Raw genomic sequence first — 18,932 nt, 5'->3', positions numbered from 1 at the left:
ACCCAACTGACTATATACATAATGCACACACAACAATACAGTTTATTTTCATAGGACAAGACGATTAAGTTTAAAATTAGAGTTGTGATGCATTGACATTTACAGTGGAAATAGAAACTTTAGCTGCAATTCTTTCTACAGCCACCAGATGGCGCCTGGATCTACCTTTAAATCGGTGTTTTCAAAGCTCCCTCCGTCCCTCCCCTATCGGAGGCTGACCTTCTTTCACTGCGATGACAGTTTCCTGCAGGCTGAGAGAGAGAGAAAGAGAGAGAGAGAGAGAGAGAGAGAGAGAGAGAGAGAGAGACGGACTGGTCTTCTTCACAGCAGGATGTACTGAAGGGGAAAGAGAGGGTAATCAGAGTTGAGCTGGTCGGCATGCAGTGGACTGGGCTTATCCAGTGATTTTGTAAAGTTTATTCTTCACACGGAAGGAAGAGCGAATGTGGCAGCAGGATACTGGTGAGTGTTACTAGAGGAAGAAGTTAAATCTTTTATTATTTTATTATCATTATTATTATTACGCGCTGGTTGTTTGGAGGTTACGCAGTGTGGCTGGATACGTGTCATTTTCTGTGGGGAGGACGTCACGACTGACTCCCTTAAAAAAGCCCCACATTTAAGCGTTTCTTTGCTTAAAGGCACATTTATACCCATTATAAGCAGTGATTCACAAGCATTTTGGATTAAATAGCTAGTGTTCTTCAATTCGGCACACTTAAAACCAAACTAAATCATATTTTTAATAGTAAAACGTCAATTTTTATAGTGGCTTCCCACTTGTAGTTCCTATCCAAGGTGGCTGCTTAAGGTGACAGAAGGTTGCAGCGACAGCAGTGCAGGCACTTTGTAAAGTTAAAAAATACTACTTTAAAACTCTTTATAGGGATATTGGATAAATGCCGAATTGAAGATAAGCTACAAATGTGTGTCTGTAACTATTAAGTTTGATTGTTTTAGTTGCATATCGATTCCACCTTCCTCAGGAGTTAAGGTAACAAAATTGTGACATTTTTATAAAGAGGTTTGGTTTGAAGTCCTCTCCCATGCAAGAGGGCAGACACTGGCATGACAGCTCAGACTGCAGCCTGTACTGATATGCAGTGTATAGGGTGTGAACATATTTTTGGTGACCACACAACCAATACTTTTTTAATTCAGCTGTCAACAGATAAGATTAGGGTAATGTGGGACACGTTTTGCAATACATTATATCAACATCTAATATCATTATGAAAGATGTTTCCAATTTTTGGATATTGAACTCAAAAGTTTCAGAATTTGTGTTTTTTGTAATCTGGGACATACTGATTTTATGACTATAGAAATACTTTTATTTATGCAAAGCAGCCTAATCTACCAAAACATTCTGAAGTGTGCATACCCATATTTGGTCATTTAATTTAGTAGGCCTACAATTTTTAGGTCAAAAAACTAGCAACCTGTTTGTTTACATGTGTCATTTTCAAGCACCAGCATTTCAGACCAACAAACAACCGTTTATTGAATAAACAAACACTTATTGAGTAAATGTTTGTTCACTAAATACAGTAAGCATCATCTGAACGCACTGCTCACAAAACTCAGACTCAACTCTCAAACTAGGCAATGTTTATCAAATATGGACCTCATTGCCTGTTTCTTGCCTTTTCAGGAGCATATTTTAGTGTACTGTTTACTTGTAATGTGAGAAAGTTTACGATCCGGCCGCCATGTTCATAACAGGGAGGGCAGGGAGGGACTCGCATGCACTAACATGCGTGTTTGGCCGGACCGGCTATCAAAACAAAGAACAGAGAGACTCTTAGTACAACAAACACAGAGGGAGTGTGACTTCATTCTTTGCCCAGGACACCATTACTTCATTATATCTTTACATGGCAAATTGTTGTTTGCTGACATTTAGTGGGACTGAATGTTGTGTATCGCACCTTTAACATTGTAATTATGAGATTTGCATTGGTATGCAGGTTGTTATGGCAATATTGTACAACTTATGTTTGGAGTATTTGTAATTACAGTTTGAGGCATAAAAACTGGTTGATATTTGGCTCTTGGGTTAACACATTTCTCCGAGCAGTACACTTGTATTTAGTGTTAGCACAAGTGCAAATAACTAGCAATAGGCTACACACAATCTTATGGTACATTTGTGGGACTCAATAGTTAGCTTCATGCTTAATGTTGTTTTATTCCTGAGGGTACAACTACAGCACATGTATGGTATTAGTTTTTGACCTTTGACCTATAAGGATGCAAGTCTTGCTGAATGAGGTCTCTATTTACAGTATAAAGACATTAACATCTGCTGTAAATGTCTGCCAATCTGTCTTTCCAGAAAGAAAATGAGAAACAACGCCCGCTCCAGGATGGAAGGTTCGGCGGGACCGGGTCACAAGGCGAACGGGCCCATTGAACCGCCCAGCAACGTCGTGAGTCCACCAATGGCCCCGGATGAGCTGGACGATGAGCCTCAGTCGTCTTTGACGGACGTTACCCAAATGTGGATTAAATTTGCCAAGACTTTTGCCATCATCTTCCCTATCTATATCTTGGGATACTTTGAGTTCAGCTTCAGTTGGGTTCTCATCGGACTCGCCATGTTGTTCTATTGGAGGAAGAACCACGGCCACAAGGACTACAGGATAAACCGTGCCTTAGCGTTCCTGGACCATGAGGATAAAACTGCGAGGCAAAGCGTGCAGACTTCTGAGCTGCCGCCATGGGTGAGTCCTCGAGTATTCCTGTTATCTTCACTGCCTTGTCATTGTTGCTTCGTATTTTGACTCCGTTTCAAAGCCTCGACATTCCCTTGAGTAAAGCCAACATCATGTATAGGATGTCAACAAGGGATTGCCTGCCAAATTGACTGACATACATCATATATGTACTTCCTTGCCAAAATCCAGCTCTAGTTTGCCTTGACATTGTTTTCTTTCGGTTTCTCTTCTCAAACACTGACGAGAGAACATCTTAGCACACACCCGTCTGCACGTGAGGTGTTCAGATGAGGTCAAAAACATGCCCCAGGACGTGTTAGTGACAGGTTTGGAGAGCATAGAGCACATTTTCTCATGTGAATGTGAAAGGAGTCATTTTGGGAGAAGTGTAGCTGGCAGCAACATAGATGAAATTAATAGTTTTTGATAGTTTGATATTGAAAATGTCCAAGAAGTTTTACCTTGTATCACCAACGCTACAATTGGACTGCTCAAATTGAGTCTCATTGTATACTTGCAATGACAATAAAGATCTATTTTATTTTCAATATGTTTTTTAATGAATAGTCCACATCTACTCAGGTATTTTTCAAATAGTAAGCTGGTGTTTGAATGATGAAAAACCAATATGGTGACAATCAGGGCAGCCAGGGATTAACAGAGCAACGTCCCTGACACTTGATACACCGACATTTTAATTTCAGTCCACAGGACAAATCAAACTTTGCTGCCTGTTAATGAGGGTCTCATAAATAGCCATTGGAAATGTCAAACATTCTGCACCTTTTGCTGAAGGCGCACAAGCTCGCCATCAGTTCCAGGATCTAGTCTGCGTTGTGGACTCTAGAAATGGAGGCATTAATGAATAATTTACACATGGCCTTTGCGTCTACGGGACTCCTGAGAATGGCTTTTGCTGAAGTAAGAGGGTTATCAAACTTGCTGTAACTTTCACAATCAACCCTTCAGGGTGGTTTCATTGTCAATGTGCTGTCAGGTTCTCTTCAGGGTATGGAGAAGGTGGCGCACATAGCTGTCATTCTTCTCTCTGTCTAGTCATACTCCACTCCTGACATAATCACAATCTCTTTAGGCAATGTTTCTAGTTGCTGGCATGCCAGGAATGAAATTAACATTGGGCGTGTGAACATAAGATATACAGTACATGTGAGAGAACCAGTAATGTCGGCTTTCGACAAAATTAGCTTCCTGTGGCCTGTGGTGGCACAGAACCAATGGAGCATTTCTTCTTGTGGCCTTTTCAGAGCTTCATGTCCAATCTCTCATTTCTAATTTCCGAGCATTAAGAAACCCACAAGTGGATCTTTTTATGTGTAGTGACATTGGAACACAGCTTTTTCTTTTGAGCTTTATCAACTTTATCTTACAGTCTTTCTTGTTCCTTGCCCGGTTCTTATCAATGTCTCCAAGGCAGCTGAACAAATTTCTTCAACTGAGAAAGACTGTGAGAAATCCTTGAAAGCAAGTGGTGGTGGTAGTTGGTAGTAGTCTGTCAAATTACTATTTCCAATCTCATAAATGAATTTGCACACTGAAGTTGAGTGAATATTTGCTGAATTAATACCGCATTAGGTTGATTATATCATGGAGGTTATGAAGAGTCATCAGGCCGATCATGGGACTCTTGTGTGGGAAGATTAGCAGAGCGTTAACGGCCACATTGGCAGGTGATTACCGTCATTTAGAGATCCGATTATATCAGAAACCTGAACTTTTTGACTTTTACCTGCCACTTAAAAGAGAAAGGTTTCCCCCTGATTAGTAATCTTTAATTGCAGGATTCACTTTTGGCATTAATACAACAGGACTTCTAATACCTGCTCCACAATGACTCGGGGATTTCTAATCATGGTGTTTTGGGGTCAGTGTGACTAAGGTGAAGCAGATAAAGTATCTACTATGAAGGACGGGGGCAGACTGAATCATTAAGGGGTCAAAGTTCACTGCTGATTGTTGCCTATTATCAGTAGGATATGCTAATCATTTGGTATCCTTTCACTGGTTCCTCAGTTTCTCTTTAATCAGTCGCACAAAGAGCTGTCAATCAACATTTGGGTGGTTTACACATTCAAATGTTGTTAGGCGTGTTGTTGTGGTTTACTACATCTGTGACACAGACGTGCAGCATTAAGGGAAAAGATAAGGTTTCCGACTCATGACACAACAAACATGTCAGCTGCTTTAAACCAGCTGTGTCTCTGCTCCCAGCAAAGCTCTTTACCTCCGGTACAAAGATGTTGCTGAGCACAGTTTTTCTCAAGGTCTGTGTGATAATGGATGTGATGCTCAGTGAGGAGAGGGGGTTGGAGTCTTGCCATTCACCCATCTTATCACAGTTTTCTAGCATCATCATCATTATTATTATCATCATCATCATCATCAGCAATATCAACGAAAATATTAATGCAGTAAGAAAGCCTCTTCATCACTGAGGTGCCAGTTTTCTGTGTAAACAAAAAAAGTGATGAATTGCTGAGTTTTTCATTAGGTGTGGACATTATTCATAATTATAGAAAACACTTTTAAGAAGCAATTATATTTTGAAGATAGATAGATCAAGTGTCACTTATTGAACCTGCTGCTGTCAATACAATTTCCAGTTATCAATCTTAAGATGTCCTAACTGTAACAATCCCAAGAAATGATGGGAAAAACCAAAATGACACACATTTGTTGACACACATTCATTCAATAAAAGCCCAAATTGTCTGTTTGCTTTTAAAAGTTGCTCTATTTTGAAAGTCGTTGCTTTTTCTAGGGCAAATGTCACACTTTGTTCTCCAAACTCAACCAGCAACAAGTGGATTTTTATGTGATAGGTTCATTGTCCTGATAAAACACTTTATCTCATTTATCGGTTTAATTCATCACTTCAATGGATAAATAGTAGGAGTATAAAAATCAAGAATATTTCACACATCTGCAGTGCACTGTTCAAGCAAACGAAGCATCTGTAATGACCACTGAAATAATCACTGAAGTATAGATTTTGGTGCTGAGCTCTTAATCTCCCTTTGGCTCGCCTCTCTCAGCAAATGTGCCTGGAATGAGGCTCGATGGGCAGCGTGGGCAGCAGCTCAGCGTTAGCAGGCCGAGAACGCCCGAGGTTATATTTCAGTTTTTTATCTTTTTGAAGATGAACGGACAAACTGCATAAATCTGTGCTGTCAGACACATACAGATGAATCTATAAAGGCCTTGTTGTCTTTCTACAGGGAGGGTTTGTTTGCTTATATTTAGGAGTATTTAAAGCTCTACAGCAGAGGAACTGTCTCATCAACAGGCCGTGAAGGTCACAGATGACCACGTTTTACACATGGCATGGATTTAGAATCAAAGACATGCTTCAGATGCTTGTGACACCAATTTTGAAATGCTTTTTAAACATCTGTCTACCCAGCGAATTAGCCGATTTAGCATATTTGTGTCTAGTAAACAGTTTTATGTTGGTGACACGATACTACAGCAAATATTTAGTTTTCTTCTCAGTTTGTCTTGTAGAGGATGCTAAAATACCTTGATATTGTGAGCCACATTATAGGTATATGAGCACAGCACCTTGCAGTTGTTATCGCTATTGATTATTCTTTCAATGAATGGATTAATCTTTATTATTTTTAATTTCAGTATATAATAAAAAATGCAATCAAAAGCAGCAATTACTCACATTTAATAGGTTTGAACCAGAGAATGATCGGCATATTTGCTTGATAAGCCACTTCAGTGATTGATCAGTTATCAGGATTAATATTTTACTTATACATAAGGTGTGGCAGCTCATTGTTGACTTTGGAAACAGTTAGTTAATGAAGCATCTCACAGTCTTCTGCCTGGATGAGAATAACAAACTAAAGGGAGGATGATATGGTGCTTTTCCACTACACAGTTCCAGCACGACTCAACTCGACTCGACTCAGCTTGACTCGACACGTTTTTTTTTTGCGTTTCCACTAGGGATAGTAGCTGGTACCTGGTACTTTTTTAGTACCTGCTCTGCTGAGGTTCCAAGTGAGCCGAGCCGATACTAAATGTGACGTCGACAGTCTGCTGGCCGCTGATTGGTCAAAAGAGTCATGAGCCGTCCCACACAAGAATCAAACCCGGCATTTTTAAATACCGGCAACAGCGTTAGTCATTAATTTCTCTTCTCTTGCTTTGTGTTTGACAGGAAGCGGCAAGTCCACCATCGCCTCCATGTCCTCCATTGTTTATGTGTTTCTGTTTCGTATGAAACAAAGTCACGGCAGTTTCGCAAAGCCGTTGCTATGACAACCCCGCCCACGTTGAGTAGGTACCTTTTTGTAATGGAAAAGGTCATTCCTGGAACCGTGTCGAGTCGAGTCGAGTTGAGCCGAGTAGTGCTGGAACTGTGTAGTGGAAAAGCACCATTACTATCGTCTTGTCTCCAGCAGTAGAGAGAAGCCGTTAACTCAGAGAAAGACATCGCTGTCTAAGATGCTCAAGCACAAACTGAGCAGTAGACCTGTCATGATAACTACTTTTGTTTGATGATGTATTGTCTCATAAATAATCCCGATAAACGATATTATTGTCATTTGAAGATCGTTTTATACCACTGATATAATGATAATAGAATACCATAATAATGTAAGGAGGGGGATTGGAGAGTTGGCGCTACTCTACTGTAAAAACACAGACTGCCATTATGGTTGAGGACAGAGTTAATTAACTTTTAATTCTATATAAGTGGCTCTACTCACTTCTACAGTCTCCACTCAGGACGACCACAGTGAGGAATGGAGGCAACTACTCGCTTAGCTAATGTGACATGAATAGCCTCTTAGCTGCTAATGTGAAGTGTGGCAATACTGAGGTTAAAAAAAGTGATCGAGGTCATGTCCATGTATCATATGATTAGTCTATATAAAGACATGATGTTGTTTAAGTGCTGCTCTGTGTGTGTTGGTCAGCTGCTCTCTTTTGTTACTGCTGATAGCTGCTCTGCTGCGCTAACTTTCTGAGTCATAGTGTAGAAAGTTGATGTTATACTTATACATGTTCTTCTCGCAAGTTAATGATTTAGTCATTGAGTCTTAGTGCTGGAGGATGAACTACATTATAAGGCTAGCGAGTCCCACTGTAGACTGTCCGTGTTTCTGCCAGGTGGGGAGTTCAGGTCCTCTGAAATGAAGCCAATGTGGAAGTAACTTAGAGCTGCATTCTATCAAAAGGCCACCAGGGGGCGACCGTCTCTATACAAGTCAATGGAGAATTCACCAACTTCTCACTTGATTTCTAACCTCAGTAAACGTTTTCAAAATGTGTTTATGGTCTCAATCGCTAGTTTAAAGCCTTCTTCAATGCAGTATGATGTTCATTTGGGACATTTTGGCCTCCCTGATTTTATATGTGACGATAAAGCAGGGTATGCATTAGGGCGTGGCTACGTCCTGATTGACAGGTTGATTGACCAATGTCCTCCAGATCCAGCCCTCGCAACCATAGCAACCTCCCCGCTCCGCCCATGGCCCCGCCTCATGCCCATATAAGTAGAATCTGTGTTTTTATTTTTCCCAGCATGCACCTGAAATTTTCAAGATGTCGCTGCCCAGATTAGAAACTATTGGCTTCCGAGCAGCAGTCCACAAACCAATGGGTGACGTCACGGATGTTACGTCCGTTTCTTTTATACAGTCTATGGTTTTTGCATTTTTCGTTCCGTCAACATCACGTTATTAACATTTAGATAATCGATTTTTCTTTTACCTTTGTTAATTGATTCAGAATTTCAGGAGATAAGAATCCAAATGCTTATATGAATCAGTTATTTCCACCCCCCCCCCTTATCGCTTTAAATACATCTTTAAACCAGGTTTGATCACTTTCTGCCGTGTGTGGTACCAACTTTAACATTACATCATATTATTTGCTTTTCTGTGTCAGTGTGTATTTTTAAAGGAAGCCACACTCTGCTCTCTTCAGTGTCTGTTTTCATGCGGTCTGTAACTCCATCCGTGATTACACCATTACTCTGTAATCCTTTGATCCGTATAAGCTGGAAAATCAAAAAAGTTTGTGATGAACGGAGCGGAGATAAACAGACGACTCAGGGATCCTGTAATGTGCACAGGAATGTGAAACTTTTGAAGTTCATAATGTGATTAGAAACGCACAAATTAAAGATATAATTGATTTTTCACAACAGAATTTGTTATGTAGAGTTCAAATAGACACGAAATAAGCATCTGTCGGTATCAGATTGGAGGTATTTCTATTTATATCAGTGTTACTCACATATTTGAGCTTGAAGTGCTAAAAAAAGGATAGAAAACTGTGCTGCATAATACCAAAAATGCAGATTAAGCACGAGTCAAAAGTTTGCACCCCTTCCCATTCACTTCAATGAGAAACTGTTTTTCTTAATATACAATTTATTAATTCTCTATGTCATTCTCTTGCAACACAGTGATGACAAAAATATTTTTATAATGTGATTAGGTGATAAAAGATGATAACAATGAATTAGTATAGTTTAAAATGTATTGTCATTTCATTTTATACATCTTGCAACATAATATTGTTTTTTTGTAATCTGAGTAGGTGATACAACATGATGACAATTAATTAATATAGCAATTAGATAAAGTAAATAAAAAACAATATTTACAGTACATATTTAGATTATTACAGTATATTGTCATTCATAGAAAAATTTAAAAAAATGAATAAAATAAAATTGAACACCACCATAGCTCATTTCGCATAAGGCCTTCCTTTTCTTTTATTGTATTTTATTTTGAAATTTTCTTTGACGCTTGCTGTTTTTGAGAAAGCTGGAAACTTATGGACCTATATGGTATATGATTTACAACAAGCAGACTTTTAAATATGAAATAAAATAAAATCAAACAAACACATATTTATATTATTACAGTATATTGTCATTTTAAATTAATAGAAAAATTAATAGAATATAAAACAAGTATATTTTGAAAAAGGGCCTTTATGTCTTTTTTCCTTCCTTTTATTTTATTGTATTTTATTTTGAAATGTTCTTTGATGCTTGCTGTTTTTGAGAAAGCTGGAAACTTATGGACCTATATTTACAGTACATATTTAGATTATTACAGTATATTGTCATTCATAGAAAAATTTAAAAAAATGAATAAAAGTAAATTGAACACCACCATAGCTTATTTCGCATAAGGCTTTCCTTTTATTTTATTGTATTTTATTTTGAAATGTTCTTTGATGCTTGCTGTTTTTGAGAAAGCTGGAAACTTATGGACCTTATATGGTATACAAGAAGCATTTTAAATATGAAATAATGATAATTACAATATATTTTTTTTATGTAATTAGGTGATACAACATTTACAGTTAAAGTAAATCAAAAAAATATTAGTACATATTTAGATTATTACAGTATATTGTCATTTTAAATTAATAGAAAAACTCATAGAAAATAAAACAACTTTTATTGTATTTTATTTTGAAATGTTCTTTGATGCTTGCTGTTTTTGAGAAAGCTGGAAACTTAGGGACCTACAGTGTATGGAAAACAACAAGCTGACTTTTAAATATGAAATCAAATCAAATGAAGTGAGGACAAACTTTTAGCTGTAAGTACAAACAAAGGTTCATCAGTCTGTGTTTGTACTCGTGCTGTTGTTCCAGTATGAGTAGAAGTCACGTCTTTCAACATGCTGCTTATTACTCATTTCTGAAACAACCTCATTATTATGTGTGGAAATTAGTCGAAAGGCAAAGAAAAGTCATCTTAGGTCATTGCTGGCTGATTTTCATGTGGATGATGAAATGTCTCCATGCAGCAGCAGCAGCAGCTTTACTGGCGGAGGAATGAGGTCAGCCTGATAAACTAATAATCTACAAGTTTGACACAGTTTGCAAGAAATAGTCCACAGGATTAGAGTTTCAGCTCGTTAATTACTGTTAAACTGATTATCTTTATGGTTACCTAACCCTGTCTTTTTTTCCTTCCTTCCATCTGTCCTTCCTCCATTTCTTTCTTTATTTTTCCTTCTTTCCTTCTTTCGTTCCTTCCTTCCTTCCTTCCTTCGTGTCTTATTTTCCTTTCTTCCTTCCTTTTTTTCTTCCTCCCATCCTTTCTTCCTTCCTGCCTTCCTTCCTTCCTTCCTTCCTCTCTTCCTCCCACCATTTCTTCCTTCCTTTCATCTGTCCTTCCTTCTGTCCTTCCTCCATTTCTTTCTTTATTTTTCCTTCTTTCCTTCCTTCGTTCCTTCCTTCCGTCCGTCCGTCCTTCCTTCCTTCCTTCCTTCGTGTCTTATTTTCCTTTCTTCCTTCCTCCCACCCTTTCTTCCTTCCTGCCTTCCTTTCTTCCTTCCTTTCATCTGTCCTTCCTTGTGTCCTTCCTTCCTCCCTTTCTTTCTTTTTCCTTCCTTCCTTCGTAACTTTCTTCCTTCCTTTTTTTCTTCCTCCCTCCCTTTCTTCCTTCGTTCCTTGCTTCCTTCTGTCCTTCCTTCCTTCCTTCCTTCCTCCCTGTCTTTCTTTTTTCCTCCCTTCCTTCCTTCCTTCCTTCTTTCCTTCCTTCCCTTCTTTCCTCCTTCCTTCCATCTTTTTAATGGTCCGGCCCACATGAGATCAAATTGGACTGTATGTGGCCCTTGAATGAAAATGAGACATGAATGAATTTGACCCCTCTGCTCTAGATGAACTATTAAGGGGTGTGTGTGGTTAAACTTGGTAGTTTCTGTGTGTGGATAATATGTGTAGCTGTTGCTCGGCACTGAAGGACAAAAACAGCAAATAAACTCTAGGCCTAAACCCCCCCCCTTCAACATCTAGATGTTAAAGAGACCGAAGCTGAAATGGTTTACTCTGTCATCAGGCTGACATGGAAACTAACTACAGCCAAAGTGTAACTATTGGCCTCCTCCTCCTCCTCCTCCTCCTCCTCCTCCTCCTCCTCTTCGTCGTCTCTGTGTACTCGAATGACACGGCATGCATGGGGTTGGGCTTCCCTGTTTCTTTTTGATGTGCCAAAGGGCGGGGCTCGGCTCCACGGCTGAGAATGGAAACAATGTGGAGGAACAGAAAGGCCTTGTGTTGCCCTGCGAAGCCTTTTTTTAAAAAACTAAAACTACGGAAATGTTTCTTTTTTGCTTTGTTATCCAGCACATAAAGTAGAAATCTCCTTATTTAAGTGTGTTTATAGTCACATCTGTTGAGCTGTGTAAGTGACTGTTGACACCCTTGAAGTTGAAATGGAGCACTTTCACCTTTTTTTTTATTACTGCGAGTGGAGTCCTGTTCAAAACATGCCTGTTTTCGGGGGGGCGGGGCGGACCACTTGGCCTCTGGTCGCTGCTCAAACATGAAAAAGACTTAATACAGTAGATGTGAGGTGTGATCGAGTAGTCCAACTGCATTACACACAAATGATACGTACTCTTAATAGTAAATAAATGTCCTTTCTATGTTTTAAGTAGGCTAAAATAAGGGCGGAATTTCAAAATAAAATAATGTGCATGCTAAAATAAAGTAGATTTATCATGTTGGGCTCATAGATGAAACTGAGCTCTTTCACCTTTTTTATGTGTGAGTGGAGTCCTGTTCAAAACATGCCTGTTTTCGGGAGGGGCGGACCACTTGGCCTCTGGTCGCTGCTCAAACATGAAGAAGACTTAATACAGTAGACGTGAGGTGAGGTGTGATCGAGTAGTCCAACTGCATTACACACAAATAATAGGTACTCTTCATAGTAAATAAATGTCCTTTCTATGTTTTAAGTAGGCTAAAATAAAGGCAGAATTTCAAAATAAAATAATGTGCATGCTAAAATAAAGTGGATTTATCATGTTGGGCTCATAGATGAAACGGAGCATTTTCACCTTGGAGTCTTGTTCAAAACATGCCTGTTTTCAGGAGGGGCGGGGCGGACCACTTGGCCTCTGGTCGCTGCTCAAACATGAAAAAGACTTAATACAGTAGATGTGAGGTGAGGTGCGATCGAGTAGTCCAACTGCTGCTTTATACACAGATGTTATAAATAAGAAGTACTCTTAATAGTCAATAAATGTCCTTTCTATATTATAAGTAGGCTAAAATAGAAAGTAGGGTGGCTTTTCAAAATAAAATAATGTCCATGTTAAAATAAAGTGCTTTTAGCTGCTAATGTGAAGTATGGCTTTTCAAAATAAAATAATGTGCATGCTAAAATAAAGTGGATTTATCATGTTAGATTGTTTATTTTCTGGGCCTTCACTTCATATTAGAGCAAGTATGTTTGATCCAAAGATTTGTGTTTTGTCTATATTGGCTCTTCTGATACTTCATGGTCTTGTTTAGGGCTCGGTATGTGTACTTGATATTTTTAACAAGGTCCCTGTAGAGTCTTAAAAAAGTCTTACATTTAGTTTTTTTAATTCTCAAGGTCTAAAAATGATCTTAAAATGTCTGGAAGAGTTAAGCTATTAAATTTGACTTGAGCTGGAGCAGAATGAATGAGTGTAATTATGTTTGTTAATTGATGTTATTTATCATTATTATTATTATTATTATCATTATTTCCTGATTATTGTACATCACCAAACTAATTAACTTCTTAATTAAAGTAAAAAAATAATCAGCAGTTGGAACTATAGTAAAACTAATCACTAGTTGCAGTCCTAAGTGATTTAAAATGAGCTCAGTTTCAACCCAGTACAACAGTTACATCCTGCTTTTGCATTATTATTATTATACTGTTTTTTTTTGCTTGAATACGTTTTCCTTCCTTCCTTCCTTCCTTCCTTCCTTCCTTCCGTCCTTCCTTCTCCCTTTCTTTCCTTCCTCTCTTTCCTCCCTTCCTTATTTCCTTTCTCCAGGAAGGAAGGAAGGAGGGAGGAAGGAAGGAAAGGAGTAAGGAGGGAGGGAGGGAGGGAGGGAGGAAGAAAGGAAGGAAGGAAAGGAGGAAAAGAGGGAGGAAGGCAGGAAGGAAAGGAATAAGGAAAAGAGGGAGGGAAGGAGGAAGGAAGGAAGGAAGGAAGGAAGGAAGGAAGGAAGGAAGGAAGGAAGGAAGGAAGGAAGGAAAGGAGTAAGGAGGGGGGAAGGAAGGAAAGGAGTAAGGAGGGAGGGAGGGAGGAAGGAAGGAAAGGAGGGAAGAAGGGAAGGAAGGAAAGGAGGAAAGAAGGAAGGAGAGAAGGAATGAAAGGAGTAAGGAGGGAGGGAGTAAGGAGGGACGGAGGGAGGAAGGAAGGAAGGAAGGAAGGAAGGAGGAAAAGAGAGAGGAAGGAAGGAAGGAAGGGGAGGAGGAAGTATGGAAGGAGGAGGGAGCAAAGAAAGAGGGGAAATGGGGAAGAACAAAGGAAAAATTAAAGAAAGAGGGAGGAAAGAAGGAACAGTCAAAAGAGACGGGGTCAATTTGACCCGAGAGGACGACAGGAGGGTTAAAGATACTTGGGTTGGTGCTGGTATCATAACTTCTTAAACGATACCCAGACTTAGTGTTGGAGATATGAGTTTTACATCCATCACTACAGTCATTGTGTGTATTTGACTCTTAGTGCTTCCAAATCTCTGGTGTCCTACGCTCAACCATGTACCTGAACACCTCATGCATGTGTATATACTCGCTGCTGTTGCTGCTGCTGAGTGATACCAACACTTTATTTACTCAATAGATTTGTGCTTTTTTCTGTTGTGACTAGTTTTGAAATACCTGTGGAAGTGTTTGCTCAGTTTTATGAGAGTAACAGATTTGTGTATATTAAACTCTGAGCGCTTCCGAACCACAGATTACATAACAGCGACACGTGCTTGAGTATTTTTGGTTGTACGCCCCCTGGTGTTTCTAGGAGAGTACTGCATTGAGCATGAACACCTTTTGTGCATGTTCATAGTTTACAACTCGGTGTCTTGCACAAGTCTGAATGAAGCTTAAAGCAGCTTAAGATTGTTTTCTGATACCCCGAGCTGGAGCTGGTGCTGTAGCTGGTGCTGGTTTGGAGCCAGGGCCTGACTAAGCACCGGTTCTTTGCTTTTCCACCGCCAAAGCTCCAGCCTTGAGCCTCAGAACGGGAGCCAGAGCAAGCACCAACTCTTTGCTGGTCTAAAGGGTTAGGGTGGAAAAGCAACAGGTTCTTAAGAGGTTCTTGGATTAGCACCAACTGAACACTGGCTCTAGCACTGGCTCCAGCTCAGTGGAAAAGGAGTAAGAGATAAAATGAGGTACAGAATGTGGAAAAAACTCAGATTCAGACTTAACAATTTATTCAAAACATGAGTGGGCTTCGCTTCGGATGCTCAGTTTGTACTTGTGAAGCAGACTGAACGTGTGTGTGACCGGCTGAGAGGAGATCAGTGTGTTTATGACGCTGCCAAATATTCACTGTCCATTCAAATTTATTCAAATTACATCGTTCCTTAACCAAAATGACCCCGTCTGTTTTCACTCTTCCTTCCTTCCTTCCTTCCTTCCTTCCTCCATCCACCTTCCTTCCTTCCTTTCTTCTTTCGTACGTCCTTCCTTCCTCCTTCCTCATTTCCTTCTTCCATCCCCCTACCTTCCTTTCCTTCCTTCCTTCCTTCCTTCCTTCCTTCCCTCCTTTCTTCCTCCGTCCTTTCCTTCTTTCTTCCTTCCTCCCTCCTCCTTTCCTTCTTTCTTCCTTCCTCCCTCCCTCCTTTCCTTCCTTCTTCCTTCTTTCCTTCCTTCCTTCCTTCCTTCCTTCTTTCCTTCCTTCCTCTTCTCCTTTCTCTCTCCTTCCCTCCTACCTTCCTTTCCTTCCTTCCTTCCTTCCTTCCTTCCTTCCTTCTTCCTCCTTTCCTCCTTCCTTCCTCCGTCCTTTCCTTCTTTCTTCCTTCCTCCCTCCTCCTTTCCTTCCTTCTTCCTTCCTCCCTCCCTCCTCCCTCCCTCCTTTCCTTCCTTCCTTCCTTCCTTCCTTCCTTCCTTCCTTCCTTCCTTCCTTCCTTCCTCCCACCTTCCTTTCCTACCTCCCTTTCTTCCTTCTTCCTCCTTTCCTCCCTCCTTTCCTTCCTTCTTCCTTCCTTCCTTCCTTCCACCCTCATTCCTTTCCTTCATTCCTTCTTCCTTCTTTCCTTCCCTCCTTCCTTCCTCCCTCCTTTCCTTCATTCCCTCCTTCCTCCCTCCCTCCTTTCCTTCCTTCTTTCCTTCCTCCCTCCATTCCCTCCTTCCTCCGTCCCTCCTTTCCTTCCTTCTTCCCTTCCTTCCTTTACTCGAGGACAACAGGAGGATTAAGGGAAATTAACTCAGCGTTGTGTTGACAGTGAAAACACAAAACAACCAAAATATACTGGACGGAACATAAAAACAGTTTTCAGCAACATAATTGATCACAGATTTCATTTATTGGAACTTCAGCCAGCAGCTAAAACCTCAAAGTGGAAGGATGTTTTTTATTTTCCTGCTTGCCAATACTTCTTTTGGAAAGGAGCCTCCTTTTTTTCAAATTAAAAGCATGATACAGAGTAACACTAGAGTAGAGTCATACACTGTTTATGCTTTAACCCTCCTGTCGTCCTCCCGGGTCAAATTGACCCCGTCCCTTTTGACTGTTCCTTCTTTCCTCCCTTCCTTCCACCCGTCCTTCCTTCCTCCTTCTCTTTCTTTATTTCCTTCCTCTCTCTTTCCTCCCTTCCTTCTTTCCTTCCTCCATCCTACCTTCCTTCCTTCCTCTTTTCCTTTCTCCCTCCCTCCCTCCCTCCTTCCTTTTTTCCTCCCTCCCTCCTACTATCCTTCCTTCCTTCTTTCCTCCGTCCTTCCTCCCTTCCTTCTTTCCTCCGTCCTTCCTACCTTCCTTCTTTCCTTTCCTTCCTCCCTTCCTTCTTCTCTTCCTTCCTCTTTTCCTTTCTACCTCCCTCCCACCTTCCTTCTTTCTTTCCTCCTTCCTACCTTCCTTCATTCTTTCCTTCCTTCCTTTTTTCCTTTCTCCCTCCCTCCCTCCCTGCTTCCTTCTTTCCTCCCTCCCTCCTACTATCCTTCCTTCCTTCTTTCCTCCGTCCTTCCTCCCTTCCTTCTTTCCTCCGTCCTTCCTACCTTCCTTCTTTCCTTTCCTTCCTCCCTTCCTTCTTCTCTTCCTTCCTCTTTTCCTTTCTACCTCCCTCCCACCTTCCTTCTTTCTTTCCTCCTTCCTACCTTCCTTCATTCTTTCCTTCCTTCCTTTTTTCCTTTCTCCCTCCCTCCCTCCCTGCTTCCTTCTTTCCTCCCTCCCTCCTACTATCCTTCCTTCCTTCTTTCCTCCGTCCTTCCTCCCTTCCTTCTTTCCTCCGTCCTTCCTACCTTCCTTCTTTCCTTTCCTTCCTCCCTTCCTTCTTCTCTTCCTTCCTCTTTTCCTTTCTACCTCCCTCCCACCTTCCTTCTTTCTTTCCTCCTTCCTACCTTCCTTCATTCTTTCCTTCCTTCCTTTTTTCCTTTCTCCCTCCCTCCCTCCCTGCTTCCTTCTTTCCTCCCTCCCTCCTACTATCCTTCCTTCCTTCTTTCCTCCGTCCTTCCTCCCTTCCTTCTTTCCTTTCCTTTCCTTCCTTCTTTCCTTTCCTTTCCTTCCTTCCTTCCTTCTCCCTCCCTACTTTCCTTCCTTCTTCCTCCCTTCCTTCCTTGACTTAAGGACAACAGAAGGGTTAAAACCAGACATTAGCTTGTAGAGTTTTAGCTGATGTCAGTAAAACATGCCTTTAAATGAGCTGATTTCAGGATCTCAGATGTGACGATTCAACACTTTTCTTTGTCGTATGTGGTGATAAACTGAATATCTTTTGGGTTAAGACTCCAAGTCAGACAAACTGAGACATTTAAAGATGTTTTCTCGGTTTGTGGGGAATTACAATTGATATTTTCTGATATTTTATAATCACTCTATTCATCAAAAAATAGCCAATAAATAACAATGACAACTAAAATACAATCATATGCATTCAGCTTTGACCCTAATTAGTGAGAAATGTTCACAAAATGAATTTTAAGCCAAACTAATTTAATATTTTAACTTGTTCAGGTGTCTTTAACTTTACTTGTTTTTTATTCATTTCAATTTGATTTATTCTGATTTATTTTGATTGTAAGGCTCTGTGTGAAAGTTGCTATAAATAAACTTTGCTCATCACCACAGAGCACTCACTTATCTCTCTCTCTATTGAATGAAGCCTATCATCAGATCCTCGACAGTCCTCTCTCTCTCTCTCTCTCTCTCTCTCTCTCTCTCTCTCTGTGTCTCTGAGTGTCTCTCTCTCTCTCTTTCTCTCTCTCCCTCTCTCTCCCTCTCTCTCCCTCTCTCTCTCTCTCTATCTGAGCCTAAATATAGACGTCAGCATGGTGCAACTGTCTCGTCGTGTGGGTTTCCCGTTTCGGCACCTTTCAACGCTTTCGGCAGCTTGAAGGAAAGCTGATAAAGCTGATTTCCTCGTCGTTGTTTGTTGTCACCTTTTGAGAAGGAAGGAGGGTCTCTATCTCTCTCTCCCTCTCTCTCTCTCTCTCTCTCTCTCTCTCTCTCTGTCTCTCTCTCTCTCTGTCTCTCTCTCTGTCTCTCTCTCTCTGTCTCTCTCTCTGTCTCTCTCTCTCTCTCTTACTCTCTCTCTCCTCTGAGGTTTATTTCTAGTCAGCAGTGACAGAGCATAAATATTCATGATGATGACAGGAAGTGTAATTTTATCTAAATGAATATATCAGTCGCTCTTTAAAAAGGTGCAGTATATATAATGTTGTAATAATACTACGAGGCAAGGCAAGGCAGTTCTATTTATATAACTACTACTAATAATAATAATGATATCTTATTTCTATAGCATCTTTCATTCAATAAATGCAGCTTAAAGTTGTGTACAACAAAAACGTTCAGTTTCACATTAACCCTCCTGTTGTCCTCGTGTCAAGGAAGGAAGGAAGGAAGAAGGAAGGAAAGGAGGGAGGAAGGAAGGAAAGGAAAGAAGGAAGGGAGGTAGGAGAGGAAGAAGGAAGGAAGGAAGGAAGGGAGGGAAGTAGGAAAGGAAGGAAGGAAAGGGGGATGGAGGAAGGAAGTGAGGAAAGAGGAAGGAAAGAAAGAGAGAAGGAAGGAAGGTAAGAAGGAAGGAAAGGAGGAAGGAAGAAAGGAAAGAAGGAAGGGAGGTAGGAGAGGAAGAAGGAAGGAAAGGAGGGAGGAAGGAAGGAAGGGAGGAAGAAGAAAGGAAAGAAGGGAGGAAGGAAGGAAGAAAGGGGGATAGAGGAAGGAAGTGAGGAAAGAGAGAGGAAGGACAGAAAGAGAGAAGGAAGGAAAGGAGGAA

General features: G+C 40.5%; 1 protein-coding gene across 1 annotated transcript in view; it reads left to right on the top strand.

The window, feature by feature from the left end:
* Nucleotides 1-317: 317 nt before the first annotated feature.
* LOC128369740 (extended synaptotagmin-2-A-like) overlaps nt 318-18,932 on the top strand; it is a 77,876-nt gene continuing 59,261 nt past the window's right edge. The window contains exons 1-2 of the mRNA XM_053330817.1: nt 318-462; nt 2,339-2,726. Coding sequence (XP_053186792.1) covers nt 2,346-2,726 — 381 coding nt within the window. The 5' untranslated portion in view covers nt 318-462; nt 2,339-2,345. The remainder of the gene's footprint in view (nt 463-2,338; nt 2,727-18,932) is intronic.

The sequence above is a fragment of the Scomber japonicus genome, chromosome 12, assembly GCF_027409825.1.
Source record: "Scomber japonicus isolate fScoJap1 chromosome 12, fScoJap1.pri, whole genome shotgun sequence".
Lineage (NCBI taxonomy): Eukaryota > Metazoa > Chordata > Actinopteri > Scombriformes > Scombridae > Scomber > Scomber japonicus.
This window is presented reverse-complemented; position numbering and strand designations above follow the sequence as displayed.